General features: G+C 36.1%; 3 protein-coding genes across 3 annotated transcripts; all 3 read left to right on the top strand.

Annotated features, from left to right (window-relative positions):
• Window positions 1–639: 639 nt before the first annotated feature.
• LOC102717937 (somatic embryogenesis receptor kinase 2-like) lies at window positions 640–3095 on the top strand. Its single transcript, XM_006662884.2, has 8 exons — window positions 640–752; window positions 855–987; window positions 1366–1437; window positions 1541–1684; window positions 1800–1943; window positions 2480–2557; window positions 2683–2735; window positions 2833–3095. Exons 1-8 carry the CDS (start codon window positions 665–667, stop codon window positions 2871–2873), a joined length of 753 nt encoding a protein of 250 aa, XP_006662947.1. The 5' UTR covers window positions 640–664; the 3' UTR covers window positions 2874–3095.
• Window positions 3096–7405: 4310 nt separating this feature from the next.
• On the top strand, window positions 7406–9541 carry LOC102718216 (leucine-rich repeat protein 1-like). The gene is made up of 8 exons (XM_006662885.3): window positions 7406–7528; window positions 7637–7769; window positions 7909–7980; window positions 8078–8221; window positions 8316–8459; window positions 8775–8852; window positions 8983–9035; window positions 9241–9541. Exons 1-8 carry the CDS (start codon window positions 7441–7443, stop codon window positions 9279–9281), a joined length of 753 nt encoding a protein of 250 aa, XP_006662948.1. The 5' UTR covers window positions 7406–7440; the 3' UTR covers window positions 9282–9541.
• A 6197-nt stretch (window positions 9542–15738) lies between these two features.
• Window positions 15739–18333, top strand: LOC102718496 (leucine-rich repeat protein 2-like). The gene is made up of 8 exons (XM_006662886.2): window positions 15739–15878; window positions 15977–16109; window positions 16405–16476; window positions 16565–16708; window positions 16807–16950; window positions 17278–17358; window positions 17468–17520; window positions 18102–18333. The coding sequence occupies exons 1-8, from the start codon at window positions 15785–15787 to the stop codon at window positions 18140–18142; spliced, it is 762 nt and encodes a 253-aa protein (XP_006662949.1). The 5' UTR covers window positions 15739–15784; the 3' UTR covers window positions 18143–18333.
• The last annotated feature ends 265 nt before the right edge of the window (window positions 18334–18598 follow it).

Genomic DNA, 18598 nt, shown 5'->3' with positions numbered 1-18598 from the left:
TTTAACTATGGCTTATTAGCCGTAGCTCAAACAGTCACAATAGATATGATTAAATTCATGTATTTTTACTTCCCTAAAAATGTTTTTTTGTGAATCTACTTTTTGACATCTCTAGAAAACAAATTATTCTATAACCTAGCATATACCCCCTCTGTTTAGATGTTTTGGTTTTTTTCTAGATTCATTGATGAACCAACATATATGTTTTATATATATATATATATATATATATATATATATATATATATATATATATATATATATATATATATATATATATAACACATGTCCAGATTTATTAGTATCCATATGGATATAGAGAAAACGACCCCCCCCCCCCACTTTTTTGTTATTCATGATATGCATTCGATTGTTGGAGTATAAAGCTAAAAGTCCTACAAAGGATCAATACAATGGTCAAAATACAAGGTGTCACAAGGTTCAGCATGATTGATGAAAGTGGTAAACGGGGTTTCTTCTTTGACCACCTTTCAAAAAGTTCGTAGCCAAGTGGATGAAGAGAGCTTTTCCAGGTCAAAGAGAACTTGAAATTTTGGTTAGAACCCATTCTTAGCTGCTTCCTGTAGTTGTATAAGAAGCCTGGGTGCATCTCAGTTTAGCACAGGCAGCTTTCAGGTTTCATCACATTCTCAGTTAACCAGCAATGGGGGCTCAATTTGCAGAAGCAATATCAGCTGCCCTCCTCACTGGCCTTGTCACTCTTGCAACACTTGTCAGCTGCAACACTGAAGGTATGTATGACACATAATATTTCTGATATTTGAAATGTGGGTTAGTAGAAATTGTTTTCTGATATTTGCATTCTGTATTTTTTTTCAATGGCAAAATTGAAGGTGACATACTGTACAAGCAAAAGTTAGTCTGGGAGGACCCCCAAAATGCGCTGCAGACATGGGATCCAACCCTTCACAATCCCTGCAGCTGGGAGCATATCACCTGCAACAAGGATAACTCCGTCATCCGCGTGTAAGTCCTTCCTCTCTTCTTTTACTTGTTCTTAAAATTGAAGAACAAGAAAATTCAAAATGTCATTTTTACCTTCTTGGATCTCAGCCTTAAGCCCGTCGTGCCTCTAGGCGTCGTGTACCAAAATTCTTTTCTGCTAATATATTGATGTGCAAGTCATTTGCACGTTCGAGAAAAAAACAAAACAAGGTATCAGCAGCATTGTGCAATTCCGTCTGAACATTTTCATTGAAGATTTCAGTACTTTGGTGCTGAAAATGTTCATGGAACCGCTGAGATTTTAGTTATTATGCAATAATAAAAAGGGAAGATGTACTTGTCTGAAAATCTTGTGCGGTTGAAAGTGAACATAATGTGTTTTGATTTTTGTTCTGTTAGGGATTTGTTGAATGTGGACATCTCAGGGCCTCTGATTCCTCAATTGGGAGGACTGAAAAATCTCCAGTTTCTGTAAGAACTTCATAACACACTTTGCTAATTAGGACAGGATAGCTTGCATTCAGATTCTGAGTAGCTGGAAAATATCTGACAAACTCATGTTTGCATTTTGCAGTCAGTTGTATGGGAGTCGCCTGAATGGATCAATACCAGCAACCCTGGGCAAGCTGAAACATCTTGTCAGTCTTGATCTTTCTATCAACCTTCTCACTGGCGCGATACCGGATTCGCTTGGAGCCCTGAGCAATTTGCTAATTCTGTATGCTGGCTATTCTTTTTGACAAGAATTCTATATACTGAATAGTGAAGAAACTGCAGTGAAGTCCGGATATATATTTGTTTGAAGTGCCAAAATGATCGCTGGTTGTATGCAGGAGGTTATCTCAGAACAACCTGACAGGGGCTATACCCCCATCCTTGGGCAATCTGAAGAAACTTGAGATCTTGGAGCTTCGGAACAATGCACTGAGTGGAACTATTCCGGCTTCTCTTGGAGATATCGAAACATTGAATTACCTGTATGCGTTCATTTCTGTTCCCATTTCAGAAGTTGCAAGATATCTCATCAAAAGAAAAGAAAACTTGCAAGATGTTTTAAACTTAAGTAGCATTTATTTGAACGAAAAACCAATTCAAAGAGCTCATAGAGTTCCTGAAAAGTACCCTCAAGTCCTATCCTGGTTGTCAGAGAAATCTGTAGTATAATACTCCCTCTATGTTTTTTTAATACGAGGTTATTGATTTTTATTTTTACGTTTGGCCATTCGTTTTATTCAAAAAGAACTATATAATTATTAATTATTTTATTATAATTTGATTTATTAGAGGAACTTTAAGTATAACTTATAATTTTTCATATTTGAATAATTTTTTTAATAAGACAAATCATCAAACGAAGATCCAAAAGTCAACGGCGTAATATAAAAAATAATAAATGGCATAATTAAGAAGAGGACAAAAGCTTATAGATCAGTATTAAAAAAATCTTAAACCATACAAATTTGATGTGTGATCTCAAATAAACTGAACGATTTATCTTTTAATTTGTGTGCAGGGATTTGAATGATAATAAGCTGACTGGCACCGTGCCATTGGAAATCCTTGCTCGTCTTGTCACCACCTTGGGTGAACTGTGAGTGGCATACTTTATTTCCCATATTGAGTTAATCCTGCATAACTCATGCTGGCAGATGTTCAAAAAAAAAAAAAGAAGAAAACAAAAACTCATACTAAGACATGACTTAATATTTCTTACAGAACTGTTTCACATAATGATTTGGACGGCACAAGCAGAGATTCTGTAACCAGAGGTATGTATATATGTATCATTATAAACTTTTCGCCTTTTTCGCCGTATATGCATGCCAAATGTGTGCTTACATAAACTCTGATTTTGCATTTCTGCAGTTACTACCGTACTCCATGACATGCCGAAAACTTCAAATTGAGTCCAAGCTCATGATTCTGTATTTCAGGCAACATTTTGGAAATGAGGAGTAATAAATAAAATTACAGTTCCCTGCATACGTTGAGGGTTATTTAGTATTTCTGCGTTTACCGATCAGGCTGCTCCATGATTCATTCCTTTCCTGTATCAATCATATGTAATATCCCACGTGTTGCTGTGAAAGAACTACGTTATAATATAGTAGATATAAATTCTAAAAAAATTTCTTACCTACCATATGATTTTCTGTGTTTATATATTTTTGGATCTTTATTAATTATCCATAGGTTATAAATGACTAGGTTGTATGGCGTACCCTCTAGGGGAAGAGATACAATTTACACTTTTGATTAATCATCCAAAGACTAAAAACAATTGAAATGATGCGAAGAGATGCAATTTACATTCTTGATGTATCATCCTAATGTTAAAAACAATTAGGGGTGACGTGCCTTCATAAGAAAAGAGAATGACATTAACTTTGTAGAAAATAGAGATTTCTAGTTTAATTATAATATGTCTATCGTACTTTATGCTCCAGATGAAAGAGTAAATTTTACTTCGGACTATTTTCAGTTTCAGTTACCAATTGCAAACAGTTTGAATTAGGTGTTACAAATCTTATCACTTTGGACCAGTTCGTGTTACTAAACACAATACTTAGGCTACAATTTGAACCTGTGGCCCACCCATCAGTGACAAGGCGATCCATCGCCTAGCAACTCCATGCGGTCTCCCAGGCTCACTACTGGAGGATCCATTGATATTCTATGCAATTGTATAAATTGAAATAAATTTTTTTAGCAAATATTAGATCTACTTAATTTTGTCCAGGTGAAACATATCCAAGCAGAGTAAAAGATAGGAGAAAATAATAAATTTGTGCTTTCGCACGAAGAGATCTTCATTGGCCATGATCTGTTTTATTTAAGGGAAATTTACAAACGTGTCATTATAATTTTGCAAAGTTGGTATCTCAATGATATGTAGGACCCGCATGAGTCAATGACATGTGAATCAGGATGATGTATCTCTAATTTTACAATATAATGGCATCCTTGCAATTTTTACTTTTTCTTTAATGAAAGTTTCGTTGTGTAAGTACCGAAGGAGAAAAACGAATAGGGTGCAGAAAAAATTGCAGTGCAAGCCTGCAAGGGCCTCTCTCTCTCTAATGTGACCAACGGTGCATCTATTCTATTATCAAACTGACATTGGGATTATATGTAGAAATTACTGTTACATTAACAACATCGCGAATTTAATTCCTTCTTGGAGCAGCTACAATAAGATCAGCAATCGTCCCCGAAATGCACTTTTTCATGTGGCTTGCAGTTAACAGTGTTTTTGCAACCAAGCCAAGGAAATGTTGCAACATATTAATTCTGTTTTTAGCCAACAAAGTGTGGTCATTGATCTAGACTAGGTTTCACCAACATCATTTCAACCCACGATACACGACATTTCTCTAGTTTTTTTAAGACAAAGCCAGATGTTATCATCCAGGTCCGTCTCCGGTGAATTCTAGTAGCTGTAGTGGTGGAATTTAATCGACACCAGTACTCTATTTTTATCAGAAATTTGAAGGAGTAATATTATCCTTTTTATCGTGATCTTTATTGCCAAAAATAAAATTATAAAATATTACTAATCAATTAATTAACAAAGTATAAAATATTCTTTTTAATCAATAGTTAAGATTCATTATACCAGGAGAGACTCTATCATCCATTATCTAGAAAAACACAACAGTTCTTGAGTTAGGTGGTCCAAGACGGTGAATGGCACCCACAAGTGAAGAAAGGGGTAAACATGCATATTATTTTAGTGTCGTGGTAAATTTAGAAACATGAGAGTGATTGTGTGTTTAATGGAACAACTCCGAGTGTGACAGTGTCCTATATTTGTATTGAATTTTTTTACCATTCTTAATAAATATTAATAAATATCTCAAGGTACTATATTTTTTAGTGTAAAAGTTTAGTATCTCGATGCGCCAGAATTATAAAATTTTTGGTAACTCAAGCAACTTCTCAGAGATGTAAAAAAGCCAATCTATATTACAATGAATCAATGATGTAACAGACTAAATGATACATGATTTTTTTTGTGTGGAAATCTTCAAAGTTTTTTGTGCCTATTTGTCATTTAGTCGGAGTTCTGATCCTTTGTTGCTGTTTTCCCTTATATTTAAGACGTTATTATGTAATTTCCCCCTCAAATTTGACACAATTATTATCAACTTCAAATTCCTAGACCTCCATTGTTCAGTTGGGCCGAAATCCTTTTCACGGTCCATTTCCTTGCTCTGTTTGGGCCGTCCCGAGCCCATCTAACCTGGCGATCCTCTTTTCGTGTATGCTTGAAAGTATTTATTACTGATTATTGGTAGAATAGTATGGAAAGAAGGGTATTTTATTTTTCATCAGCTTGCTGCTGTGACATACATATAATATTTGATGATCGGTTAATTTACTTAATTACAATATCATTCTACTAATTATAATGCTCTGCAGTATAACAAAATCATCCGTGATGTATAGTCTTTCTCCTTGCTCGAGAATTTTCACTATTTTTCCATCAAATTCGCAACGCTCAGCTTAAACATAATAGCTGTCTTACAAGGTTCTTCTGAAAACGATAGATGACAAAAGTCCATGTCTTTAGAGAAATTAAACAAAAATAGTTTTTATGCGTGAAATATAAAATTCCTGCAGGAAATCATGACCACAAAGCTCCATTGACTGCAAGACTTGGAAACCTAAAATTGGAAGCTTCTGTAGAAATGTTTGTGATTGCTTAGGTGACAAGCACGTTCATCTCTGGCCACCTTAATTCTTCTTTTACCATTGAAGTTAATCCAATGGGTGGTAGGAAGTAGGATTCTGGTTTTCTTCCATGCCTTGAGATTGTATTTGAAACTTTACTCTATTTGAAATACTCCCTCCGTCACTAAATATTTAATGTCGTTGATTTTTTTATACACATTTAACTACTCATCTTATTTAATTTTTTTATCAAATATGTGAAGCTATATATATGCATGAAAGTATATTTAACAATAAATAAAATGATATGAAAAGAATTAATAATTATATAAATTTTTTGAATAAAACGAGTAGTCAACATGTATAAGAAATTCAACGGCATTAAACATTTAGATAACGAGGGAGTATAATATGAAATGGTGGTGCAAGGATGTTTGACAGTTGAAAGTTGATACATAGTTGCTGTAAGAGTTTTATTTTTTTTCATGCTTAATTTCTCCTATGAAAGTTAGAAGTGCTTATATGTGTAAATTAATATTTATAGTCATGCACACATATAGTACTTTCTCCGTCCCAAATATAAGCATTTCAGAGCTTAAAAATTTGTGCCAAAACTGTAAGAACTTCTAGATTACTACTGCTTCCCAATCAACCACTCCCTATTTAAATTTCACTCGATATTAATCTTAACCACCGTCCCACTCCCCAAACACCCCTCATCTAATCAGGGGCGCATCATAGTCTTTTTTATCCTTAATCTCACCTATAAAAAGCTAGAAGTGTTTATGTTTTGCAATGCAATGAGTATGATCATTTTATGGTCGTCTCAGCAAGATTTCCTTCTACCTTTTATTCATTCCTTAATTAAATTCATGCATTTTACCTTAAAAATGTTTTTTTTGTGAACCTACCTTCTTTTGGCGTTCCTAAAGAAAAAGAAAACATTTTATAGCCTAACCTTTACCATCTAAAATTTTTGCTATCTTCAAAGCCATTTTTTCCTTTTTTTCCTCTTTAATAATAGGAATATCCTGGCTTGTTCTTTATGAAATAATAAAAACAAAACGTTCTACTAGGTTCAATATAGTTGCTGAAAATAATAAAATGTAATGGGTCTCTTTCCGGTTCTCTCTACTATTATACTATTATTATACTATTAGTAGAATTAATCTAAGTCCTTGAGTAAAAAAGATGTTTTTAGTATTTTGTTAATTAATTGATTAGTAGTATTTTGTAATTTAGATTTTTTTTTATAAACAAAAAGGTAATACGTACATGACTTTTGGTAGCCCGGCGGAAGAGAAGATTATTTCACCCGTGTGCGCATCCACAACGGCAACGCTGCGATCCATGGTAGCCGGACAGTCCAAATAACCTAGGTTTTCTAGGCTCATAATTAAAAAGACAATAATATCCCCTCTAGATTTCTACTACTCCTAATGTCATTGCTAGTATAATTTAATTACATCCATTAAATTCTACTGCCAGCAGAGTAGAGAGCACCAGAAAGGAACTCAGATGTAATAGGGTTCATCATATTGCTAAAAACAGTAAATGGAGTTTATATCCACTATCTAAAAAAGTAGATGCAATTTCTTCTTTGAGCACCATTAAAAAAGTTCATATCTGAGTGGAAGAAAATAGGCTTTACCAGGTCAAGAAGACTTGAAAATTAGGTTAGAAACCATTGTTAGCTGCTTCATGTAGCTGTATAAAGAGCCTTCCCTCTCAAGTCTGAATGCACCGGAGTGTAGTACAAGCCGCATTCAGGTTTCAACACATTTTCAGTTAACAACAGCAATGAGCACTCAGTTTGCAGAAGCAATATCAGCTATCTTCCTCACTGGCCTTCTTGCTCTTGCTACACTTGTCAGCTGCAACACTGAAGGTATTTATGCACATTTTATATGATTTGCAACGTGCACAGTCAGACAATGCAAGTTACTAAAATTGATTTTTGAAACCCCATTCTATATTTTTAATGGCAAAATTAAAGGTGACATACTGTACAAGCAAAAGGTAGCTTGGAAGGACCCTGAAAATGTGTTGCAGTCATGGGATCCAAAACTTAACAATCCCTGCACTTGGATGCATATCACCTGCAACAATGATAACTCCGTCATCCGTGTGTAAGGCCTTCCTTTCTCTTCTTCATCCTTGTTCTGTCTATCAATTTTATTTGAGTTTCAGAACTTCGGTTTCGAAATGTTCATAGAACTGCAGTTCAAAGTGAACAAATTGTTCGATTTTACTTTTCTTTGTGTGCAGGGATTTGGGGGATGCACACATATCAGGACCTCTGATTCCTCAATTAGCAGGACTGAATAATCTCCAGTACCTGTAAGAACTTAATAATAACTCACTCTACTTCGAACATGACAGTTTGCACTCAGATGCCGAGTTGCTGGGAAAAATTATTGACAACTCATGTTTGCAGTGAGTTGTATGGGAATTACCTGAATGGATCAATACCAATAGCACTGGGCAAGCTGAAACATCTTGTCAGCCTTGATCTATATGACAACCTGCTCACTGGTTGGATACCATCTTCGCTTGGCGCCATCAGCAGTTTGCGATATCTGTATGCTGTTTCTTTTTTCACATGGATTTTATGAAAGATTTCGGCGAAATCTGAATTATTTTGAACTGCCAAAATGAATTATGGTTTTATGCAGGAGGTTATCTGGGAACAACCTGAAAGGGCCAATACCACCATTGCTGGGCAATCTGGAGAGCCTTGAAAACTTGGAGCTTCAGAATAATGCACTGGGTGGCTATATTCCGGCTTCTCTGGGAAATATCAAAACATTAATTTACTTGTATGTGATTACTCCTAAATTTGCCAGCAGCGAAGTTGCAAAATATTTTAATAAAGAACCTACAGAATACTTAAAAGTAATATTTTTTGAAAATAACTAATTAAAATAAATTATAAAGTTTCTTTTCCGAAAAATCGAATCTTTGTTACTAGAGGAAATTGCACGCTGGACAGTTCCCTCGAGTCACTAATATTAATATCTTAGGTTCTGCAGATATCTGTGACATAGAAAGGGGATGAAAGTATACAACTTTGATGTGTGATTCTTCTCAAATCAACAAAACAATATGTATATTGTTTTTATTTATATGTACAGGCGGTTGAATGGTAATATGCTGACTGGCTCCTTGCCGTTGGAAATCCTCTCACTTCTTGACAACAACTTGGTTGAATTGTGAGTTTTTACATGATTGTCTTCATGTATTGATTAGTTACGTTCCAGAGCAACAGTACTGCTGAACGCATACTGAAATATGAAAGCAAAAGAAAAACTCATATTGACAAGATTAAATATTTTTGTACAGAAATGTTGCAAACAATAACCTGGACGGCACAACCAGAAAATCTGGAACGAGAGGTATGTATCATTTGAAGCTTTTGCTTTATTCTGTTAAAATAGAGAAGATCAGGGGTCTTCTGGCTAGCACCACAAGGTTGGTTGGCTAGTCGACCTAGGTTCAAGGAACTCCCTACTTAATAAGTACTTATACGAGAGCCCTTTCATATCCAACACTATTATGTTAAAATATCAAATGTGCTGATTACAATCGACATATTTGCAGTTACTACAATTATCCAGGACATGCTGAAGACTACAAGTTGAGCCCAATGTCAAGATTCTATATTTCAGGCACATTTTGAAATTGGATAGATAAATAAAATAACAACCATTGTCCCCCATGTGCTCACTGGAGCACTGGACATATCCTAGCCTTTGAATGTTTACTAGGCTTGCAATGGAAATTCAGGTGCTCATACTTGTGCGTTTACTGATCATGTCATCATGCGCATGTGTTCCGAAACTATGCTAATCATGTACCTCTTAAAAGTTCTTCCATTTGGTGAAACTGAGAACTATTATGGTTTCAGGTTAAAGAGTAGATTTGCTTTGGACTAGCTTGATTACCCATTCGCAGTTTGTATTAGGGTCTTAACAAAACCTATCACCTTGGAACTCGAACAGGTTCTGTTACCAAATACTTCCTCCTTCCCTAAACGTTTGCTTCCTCCTTCCCTAAACGTTTGACGCCGTTGATTTTTTTATAAACATTTGACTATTCATCTTATTCAAAAAATTTACATAATTATTAATTATTTTTATATCATTTCATTTATTATTAAATATATTTTATGGATATATAGCTTTACATATTTGACAAAAAAATTTAAATAAGACAAATAGTCAAACGTTTATAGAAAAGTCAACGACGTCAAACGTTTAGGGACGGAGGTAGTAGTTGCAACTCGGACCTGATGGCGGACCGGTCAGTGATAAGAAAGGGAGAAGTAACATAACAATGCAGAAGTAAATAGGGATGTATGATGGAAACCCTAACTTAGGTGATCATGGTTTACACCGCATATTAACCCGGAAAACAGGGGAAGGAAACTGCATGTGATTGACCATTTTCCTAACGTTCTTTTTTTCTCCTCTCCCTCCTTATCTTCCATGAGGATCCAGTGGGTACTCCTCCACCCACGCTGGATCCGCCCCTGGTAGAGAAGGAGAAAAAACGAAAAGCTGCAGCAAAATTCGCAGTGAGATGGCTCTCTGTTTGGGTTCATGTCCCGGTCTAGATCTGAATTTATAGTTTTGTTATAGGAAAATTTGTTCTTGTGTACCTTGTAGCAACGGATGACTCACATTGTGCAGATGTAGTAACAACTGCATTCCATTAACAATACTTGGAATTTAAATATTCAAAAAGATACAGTAAAATATCATTAAAATAAAACCTAATAAAAAACAAATAATACCGGAGTAGTTAATGTCATTAGGTCCCATCGTTTTACTTTTTAGAAGAAAAAGCGGAAACGTGTTTTTGCAAACGAAAAATAATTTGCATCTAAAAATTTTATATATGTGTCCACAATAACTCAAAAGCAAAATGTGTAAACAAATCACGATGAAAGAAATCACAAAATTAAGTCCAAAATTAAGTTCTAAAGTTCAAAAGTTTTGGATTATAAGCCGTTCTAAACTGCAAAATGATGGGAGCCATTGCATGGTTTGACGGCCAGTGGTTCTAATCCAGCACTCCTGTGATGGCTGCAGTGGGTGTGCCACGAGCGGGTCCATTTGTTGATAGAAATTCTTCAAACATGTTATGCTTTGTTGAACCATTCTGATTCCAATTTGACGAATGCAACATATTCCATTATCAAGTTTCACCCCCATATTTTCACTTCTACTACATTTATAAGCCAAAATTTGAATTTTTAACTTTAAATTGGAGTTGATTTTGGGGTATTTTTTACCGAAATTTATTTTTCGGCTTTTAGATAGATCAGAATATGTATATACAAGTTTTGTTCATAAATTATTTTTCACTTGTAAATATGTTGTTTGACAATCACCCCCTTGATGTTTAGATTTGCTTGGGGATAACTAAGAGTGAAGTACATTTGAGGTGGTGTTTGGTTCAATAACATTAACTTAATTGGGAATGCTTCCACCAGAAACTGATTATAATGTAACAAATTACGTGCTTTGTTTGAATAGTTACTGTAACGGATACCAATTCATTCCCGTTGTTTGGTTAGGCAGCCAGTTAACAGACTAACAGATACAAGTAAAAACATGTGTCAGTTGAGAATTCAAATTCTGAAACTGATACACAATGAGAAAATACATAATATGGAGACTTCTGTTTGGATGCAAATGCAGTGAACAAGCACAACACTGCCACTTCTATTTGGATGCAAATTTTGACAGCAAGAATTCAATCAAGAGATAATATTTTGCAAAATATAATCAATAGCACACCTCTCGAGTAGCCTCCTGCTGCAAGTCCTCACCCTTCCCGTAAAAGATCCGGTCTCCATGGAGTTCTTCCCGTCACGATCCAATCACAGGCGACGGGCATGGGGCAAGGGCACGGATGGAGGGGGCTGCGCCGGCGATAGGCGCGGGGCGTGGGGGCAGCGCCGGTGACGGTCACAGGGCGAGGGGATGATACCGGTGACGTGTGCCCTATGAGGAAGTAGTGGCAGCGGTGACAGTGTGCGTTCTCCTCTCCGTATCAGTATCACTTTATGCCCGTATGTCCAGGAGCGTAATCAGATTTGTAGTGGATCAGAATTCATCTGCAGGCAATCTGATTACGGTCCATCTAAAACAAACGAGCATAACATGATATATTGACAGTAGGAATTGAGACGGGCCAAAAACGACTCAACCAAACAGCTCGTGAGATTCTTGGGAATAACAAAGAGTGAAGAGAAATAATATGATACCGCTCATTAAATGTGGACCGGGAGGGTGGTTGGCATATAAGATTGGATGAAAATTGAACCAAAGGTGTCTAGCAACATCACAAGTTGAGTTTTTTCTTCTAAGAGTTTTTTTTTATCATCATTGAAATAATATCTTAGGGTATTATATTTTGTAGCACAAAAATTTGGTACCTACGAGTACCCAAATTTTACATAAAAATTTGGTATCTTGGAAATGCTTTCTTAAAAACCATAGAATTTCCCTACTTCTAAACAGGGTTCTATATTTCAATCCGTAATTTCCAAAATTTTGGTCCACTTAGGCACAAAACTATTTTTACCCCAAAAAAATTGTTTGTGAACTTAGTAACATTTATTTAAATCCAACCATAGATTTTTAAAGTTTCAAGTTATTTCGGGCTGAACTATCCAACCCCCAAACCCCCACCCACACACTATTTTATTTGGCTTTCCACCAAGGATCCAAATTTAAGTTGTTTTAGACTTGTGCAGAACTCGAATAAGTTCGCTGTCCTTCATCTATGCTTATTGTAAAAAAAATGAAGCATTTATTTGTGAGAGTGATACCATATACTATCTCCGTCCCTAAATATTTGACACCATTGACTTTTTTTTATAAATATTTGACTACTCGTCTTATTTAATTTTTTTTGTCAAATATGTAAAACCATATATACATAAAAGTATATTTAACAATAAATGAAATAATATAAAAATAATTAATAATTATGTCAATTTTCTGAATAAGACGAATAGTCAAACGTGTATAAAAAAGTCAACGGCGTCAAACATTTATGTCAAACATTTATGGAAGGAGGGAGTATTATTTAACAGAGAGAAACAAAGAAAGAATGCTTGCAGAAGTGACTGGAAGTTCCAAAACGGCGTATATTTAGAAAATAGTTGAGAAGTCTAAAACAACTTATCTGTATGAATCGGTGGGAGTAATCTACAATATGGGTCAAAGTAATTGATAAACAAATTAACTCTTAGACCATGTTATTTTCCGCTGCTAGGGCTGAGGTACTCATATTCCATTAGGACATTTTTCAAACTACTGAGCGTTTGTTTTGTGCAAAAAGTTTACGGAAATACTATAGTGCAGGATCCTGCTTTGATGAGATCCAACTGCGGCTGCGGCGACGACGACGCCCTGGAGCAGCAAGCGGCAGTCAACGGTGGCTGCCGCAGCGACGATGGCGGCGACAACGATGACGTCGGTGGCCGAGAGCAGCCACCGGCTATCGACGGCGGTTGCGGTGACGACAACGGTGGTGGCGACGGTGACGATAGTGGTGGCTAGGAGCAATTAGCGGCGGTCGACGGCGATGACGATGATGCACTCCATCCTCTTTGAGAACCCAAGGATTCAGTAGCTTTTGGATGATACTAACCGAGTATCAGATGTTATCGCTATAGAATCACCTGTTACTGGTGCGGTATCAGATCTAATACTGATGAGGTATCATATTTGGTACCTTGTCAGAATCATCCCATTCTAATATCAGATCTGGTATCGATGAAGTATCGTGTTTGAGAGAATCATCTCATTTGTATCAAATCTGACATCGATACCTCATCGGAATCATCCCGTCCCAAACGGGATTCCGTATTGTAGCACCCCAAAAGCTTATATATGAAAGTTACTCTAACAAATCAAATAAATTTATTTTTCAAGTTTTTAATAATTAATACTTAATTAAACATGCGCTAATTATATTTCTCGTTTTGCGTGCCAAAAAAGCTTCATCCGTTAGGCTGAATTAAACGCAGACTTAGAGTTTTAGTTCTTCAAGCAGATGAACTGGGGTTACCATTATGAAGACATGAAAACTAATAAAAAATAAGATGGACGTTTATATATGGTACTGAATATTTGGAAAATATAAAAGGTAGGAATGACGTTGCCTTGTTCTTGCAACACCTGCCAACTGAGCAATGAAGGTACGTACACAACTTATACATGGTATTATATTATTAATTTTGAACTTCTGTATTATTTAGTTAAGAGAATGTTTAATAGTAGATCCAACTATTAGCTATAAGATTGGTTCCATTATTTTTCTCCTATTTGTTTCTCTCACCTATGCATTTAATGTGTTGTTTTATAGATAAAATATAAAATATTTCCTAATTTTAATAGTAATTTAATGGTGTAAATAAATAAATTAACTACTAAAAAGTAAAAAGAATACTTTAGAAATGTGAGATGATGAACTTATATTTATATATATATATACTTTTTTTGTAAAAAAAACATATTGTTTAGCAATTCAACAAGGTCCGTGCAAAAGCTGAGGAGAAAATGAGAATAAGTGGGAGAAGAATACCGCGTTAATGCATATATCTTAGAGCATGCGTAGAGCTAGCTTTTATATAAGAGCCAACACTTCTCATTTTTCATTTTCTCTGTTCTATCCATGTGCTTATAGATACCTTAAGGTACGCGCAAAGGTGCTTATTAATTGTCTCTCTCCATTAATCACGTAAGTAAATATGATGACATGGAGAGAAAATGATAGAAGAAAATAGAAAAATTATCGTTATACATGACATCATATCATAGTCGACTCTCAGTAGCATTGATCGAAGAGAATTTTGTTGCATGGGTGGATAAAACAGGAAATGAGGTTAATAAAAAATATTACCTTTGTATATGCTCTTACAAGATGAGTCGTTATTACTGATGTGGACTAATGATGTGGACTAAAGAAGAAGAGTTCATATTAGATTCTGCCATCGAACATGTCATTATAGCCTACAATTATATTTGTTCTAAGAAGTGCATGTCATGTCTAACTTATTAAATATAATTTCAAATATGGAATGGATCCATTAAAATTAAAATCATGATTTCAAGCTAAGAACTCTGCACTTATTAATTTCTAAATTTGGAACTAGTAAATCAAGAAAATAGAAAGACATAAATAAATATTGGGATTGTTTCCATACACAAACACATATAAGTCAAATATATATATATAGACATATTTAAGAACACACAGTACAACGCAGACGCTCATAACGCACGCACGCAAAGAACCCAAGAAGTGTCACTAAAGCCTTTGTAACCACTGGGCTATAGCCCCTTTCGCAAGTCAAATATATATTTGCTTTATAGTTCTAGATTTTAACGTCTAGATGATAAAGGAAGAGATAATGGAAGCTTTTTGTTAGAGTTCCAGATGATTGCAACCCATGCAAATGCACAAAGCGAATCCACTTTTATCGTCAATTACTTTGTAGAAACCATTCACCGATCATGTTCTGACCAACAAAATTTTCCAATACATGATCAAAACCAAAGGCCTGACAACATTGCTATGACTTTTGCTGCCATAATTCATGCTCAGAAGCTAGAAATTCAATAGGAGAAGTCAGACTGGGGACAACAGGAAAGGGCGTAATCTCACTCTAGAAGTACGTGGTTCGATCGGTTCTAGATCAAGACTAACCATTTCAGTAATAAAACAGTAACTAGAAGAGCTCCGTTCAAACATTCCGACTCCACCAATATTACGCGAAATACAGGTGCTGCTGAGTGCTGACAAGGGTTGTGTACATTCTAAACTTGTCAGCTTTGACAGATGAGAGGTAGCATTGTAGAAATGTTAAGAATTCTATTGGTTCTTACTTGGTCAGAATAATCGATCTGCCTCAGGACTAATGTGGCAGATTTTTTCTAGACATCAGTAAAATATCAAGTCAATTGGGAATACCAAGAAACGTCAGAGTTTCTGGTCAGAAAAACCATCCCCAGTTTCCTCTGCACAACAGTATATAAAGAGGCTTCCCTCGGCGACATTTCATTGTGCCAAGAACTACTCAGGTTTTTCCTTTCAAAAAAAGAACAACTCAGGTTTTGCAGCAATGGGGACTCATTCTTCAGCATCAGTAGCAGCAGCAGCAGCTCTGTTCACTGGCCTTCTTGCTTTTGCTACACTTGTGAGCAGCAACACTGAAGGTACAGACAGTTATAACCATCGATCATGCATAATTGGTGAATTGTTTTTTCGGAAGATGTATTCTGATTAGCGTTGTTGTGGTGGTCTGATTGTGAAGGTGACATTCTTTACGCTCAAAGGCAGGCATGGAAGGACCCCAACAATGTGCTGCAGAGCTGGGATCCAACCCTTGCCAATCCCTGCACTTGGTTCCATGTCACCTGCAACAACAACAACTCTGTCGTCCGTCTGTATGTCACTTGTTCTTTTCTCCTTTCCTTGTTGTCAAGATCAAAAATAAAATTTCAACAGGTCTGAAATTCATCAGTGGTTGTGATTGCTTTATGACAAGTTTCTTCTAAGCTTAGACTAGTTTCTAAGATAGTAACAATTCACCTGTATGAAAGTTAAAATTCTGATTTTCTTTTCACTCTCTTCAAGATTCAGAACTTGTAATTGACTATTGAAAGCCGCATCTTACGGTGTAAATTATGCTTCCTGAATCCATATATGGTACTGAATATCTGCTATCTGCTTCTTATGCAGGGATTTGGGGTTAGCTGGTCTGTCAGGTCCTCTGATCCCACAGCTGGGAGAACTGAGTTATCTTGAGTACTTGTAAGAACTGAAACTAAACTTTACACAGCTCACAAGCTACACTAAATCTGACATGTCACTGAATATATGGATTTACCTATGTTTGCAGTGAACTGTTTGGCAATGAGCTCAATGGATCAATACCAGCATCACTGGGCAACCTGAGCAGTCTTGTCAGCCTTGATCTCCAGGGCAACCTGCTCACTGGCGCGATACCGGATTCGCTAGGCGCCATCAGCACCCTGCGAAATCTGTATGCAAAAAAAGTCCAGAAGTTTCTAGATACAGGTTACTCAAATCCCGTGGTGAAATTTGACTGATGTTTGAACTTGCAAAAATGTGTTCCTGCAGGAGGTTGTACGGGAACAACCTGACTGGAAGTATACCTCAATCTTTGGGCGACCTGACCAACCTTGTCAAATTGGAGCTTCAGAAGAATTCATTGAGTGGCACTATCCCTGCTTCTCTTGGCAACATCAAAACATTGGAGTTCTTGTAAGTGATTATTCCTGAATTTATCGAAAGACAAAAACTTGCGAGTACAGTTCTAAGTTCTATCAAAGTTACTTAGATATAGCTACAACACTTGGACATGCAAAACCACAAGTTTCTGCAAATGCCTCCCAGAGTCCCAGTGATCTGAAAATGGGAACTCGGGCCATAAAAAAAATCTTTTAATCATAGATTTTTGAACTGTATAATCATTAAATTCTGTTTCTGTAAGGTTTGCAGCATATGGGTCAACCTGTTGAATAATAACAATAAAGTATTTGTTGGATGCAGTAACAAATGACATGAGTTCTGCTTAATTCATTTTTACAGGCGGCTGAACGAGAATTCACTGACCGGCACAGTGCCAGTGGAAGTCCTCAACCTTGTCCTTGTCAGCAACTTGACTGAGCTGTGCGTAAAACCTTTTTTTAACTAACTAAACTGAATTAATCAGATATTGTATATTGTGTTCTTTATACAGTTATACTTGCACTGACGCATGAAAAATATATGCCTGCAGAAATGTTGCTAGAAACAATCTGGACGGCACTGTCGGATCAACTGAGTTGAGAGGTATGTAATCTGTGCATACGGGTTACTCTACAATAATTTAGAGGCCCTAACATATCACCCATGCGCTGCAATAAAATTTTATTAAAAATATTATTAGTATGTTATTAAAGTAGAGTTAATACATGTGGTTTGATATATAGGTCTTAGTTGTTTTTACTTTCAAAAAATAGAAGGAAGTTAGTGATAGACAGCGACGGAGCTAAAAATTATTTAAAGCCCATACCTATAATCAAATATATAATCTATATCCTTAATTGATTGAGCAACAGTGTTTTGCATCATGTAATTGCTAATCCTCAGATGGTTTGGCATCGGAAAGCCCAGGAGGTGAATCCGCCCATAGTGGTAGGGTAGATGAGAGATTCACTACCATCATCATCACTGTTTTTTTTTATTGGAGTATAGATAAGAAGTTTCTGACATATAGGCATATAGAAGGGTGACTGCATATGTCAATAACTTCTCGTTCATCTGCGTTACTGCGAATGATCTCAAAACCGTAATCGGCAGCAGCCATAGCTGTGATGGTCTATATATGGGTAATCACGAGTATTAATTGTGAAATTGGGATCATTTTGCAGTGACTGCCATCATCCAGGACAAGCTGAAGACCTCAGGCTGAGGAAAACCAGGAGTCAGCGCTTGATTTCTCACATCCGTTGGGGAATGGGAGTTGGGGAACATATCATTTAGAGGCTTTATTATAGATATACAGTAGAATATTTTTGATTGAATAAAATTTGTTGGTGACAGCTCCCATTTATTGTTGGAGACGAGATGTATGTATATATTTGTTACGTAAATAAAGATGAGCTTGACATTATTCAGTATTCACCATCTGCTACGGAAAGACGACAATAGAAGCCATTTTCTTCTGAGCGTACGTCCAGAGAGAGAGAACACTTGGGGATTGGGTGGTAGGAAATGAATTATATTTTCTTTCTTTCTTCTCGATACTTGGTGCTCTCGTAATGCACGCACATCCACTCCTATGAATACACACACTGTACTATTTTCCTATAAGCAACTAGGTCGGTTATATCTTCAGATTAACGAAGTCACCATAGGTGAATCGCTG

This window comes from Oryza brachyantha, chromosome 11, assembly GCF_000231095.2.
Source record: "Oryza brachyantha chromosome 11, ObraRS2, whole genome shotgun sequence".
In the NCBI taxonomy this organism is placed as follows: Eukaryota; Viridiplantae; Streptophyta; class Magnoliopsida; order Poales; family Poaceae; genus Oryza; species Oryza brachyantha.
This window is presented reverse-complemented; position numbering and strand designations above follow the sequence as displayed.

Bases quoted from the DNA above. Each gene is read 5' to 3' on its own strand.
- LOC102717937 (XM_006662884.2), top strand. From the start codon at position 665: ATGGGGGCTCAATTTGCAGAAGCAATATCAGCTGCCCTCCTCACTGGC. The intron at 988-1,365 runs GTAAGTCCTTCC...TTGTTCTGTTAG, and splicing joins GATAACTCCGTCATCCGCGT to GGATTTGTTGAATGTGGACA. The intron at 2,558-2,682 runs GTGAGTGGCATA...TATTTCTTACAG, and splicing joins GTCACCACCTTGGGTGAACT to AACTGTTTCACATAATGATT.
- LOC102718216 (XM_006662885.3), top strand. From the start codon at position 7,441: ATGAGCACTCAGTTTGCAGAAGCAATATCAGCTATCTTCCTCACTGGC. The intron at 7,770-7,908 runs GTAAGGCCTTCC...CTTTGTGTGCAG, and splicing joins GATAACTCCGTCATCCGTGT to GGATTTGGGGGATGCACACA. The intron at 7,981-8,077 runs GTAAGAACTTAA...TCATGTTTGCAG, and splicing joins CTGAATAATCTCCAGTACCT to TGAGTTGTATGGGAATTACC.
- LOC102718496 (XM_006662886.2), top strand. From the start codon at position 15,785: ATGGGGACTCATTCTTCAGCATCAGTAGCAGCAGCAGCAGCTCTGTTC. The intron at 16,709-16,806 runs GTATGCAAAAAA...GTGTTCCTGCAG, and splicing joins ATCAGCACCCTGCGAAATCT to GAGGTTGTACGGGAACAACC. The intron at 17,521-18,101 runs GTATGTAATCTG...ATCATTTTGCAG, and splicing joins CGGATCAACTGAGTTGAGAG to TGACTGCCATCATCCAGGAC.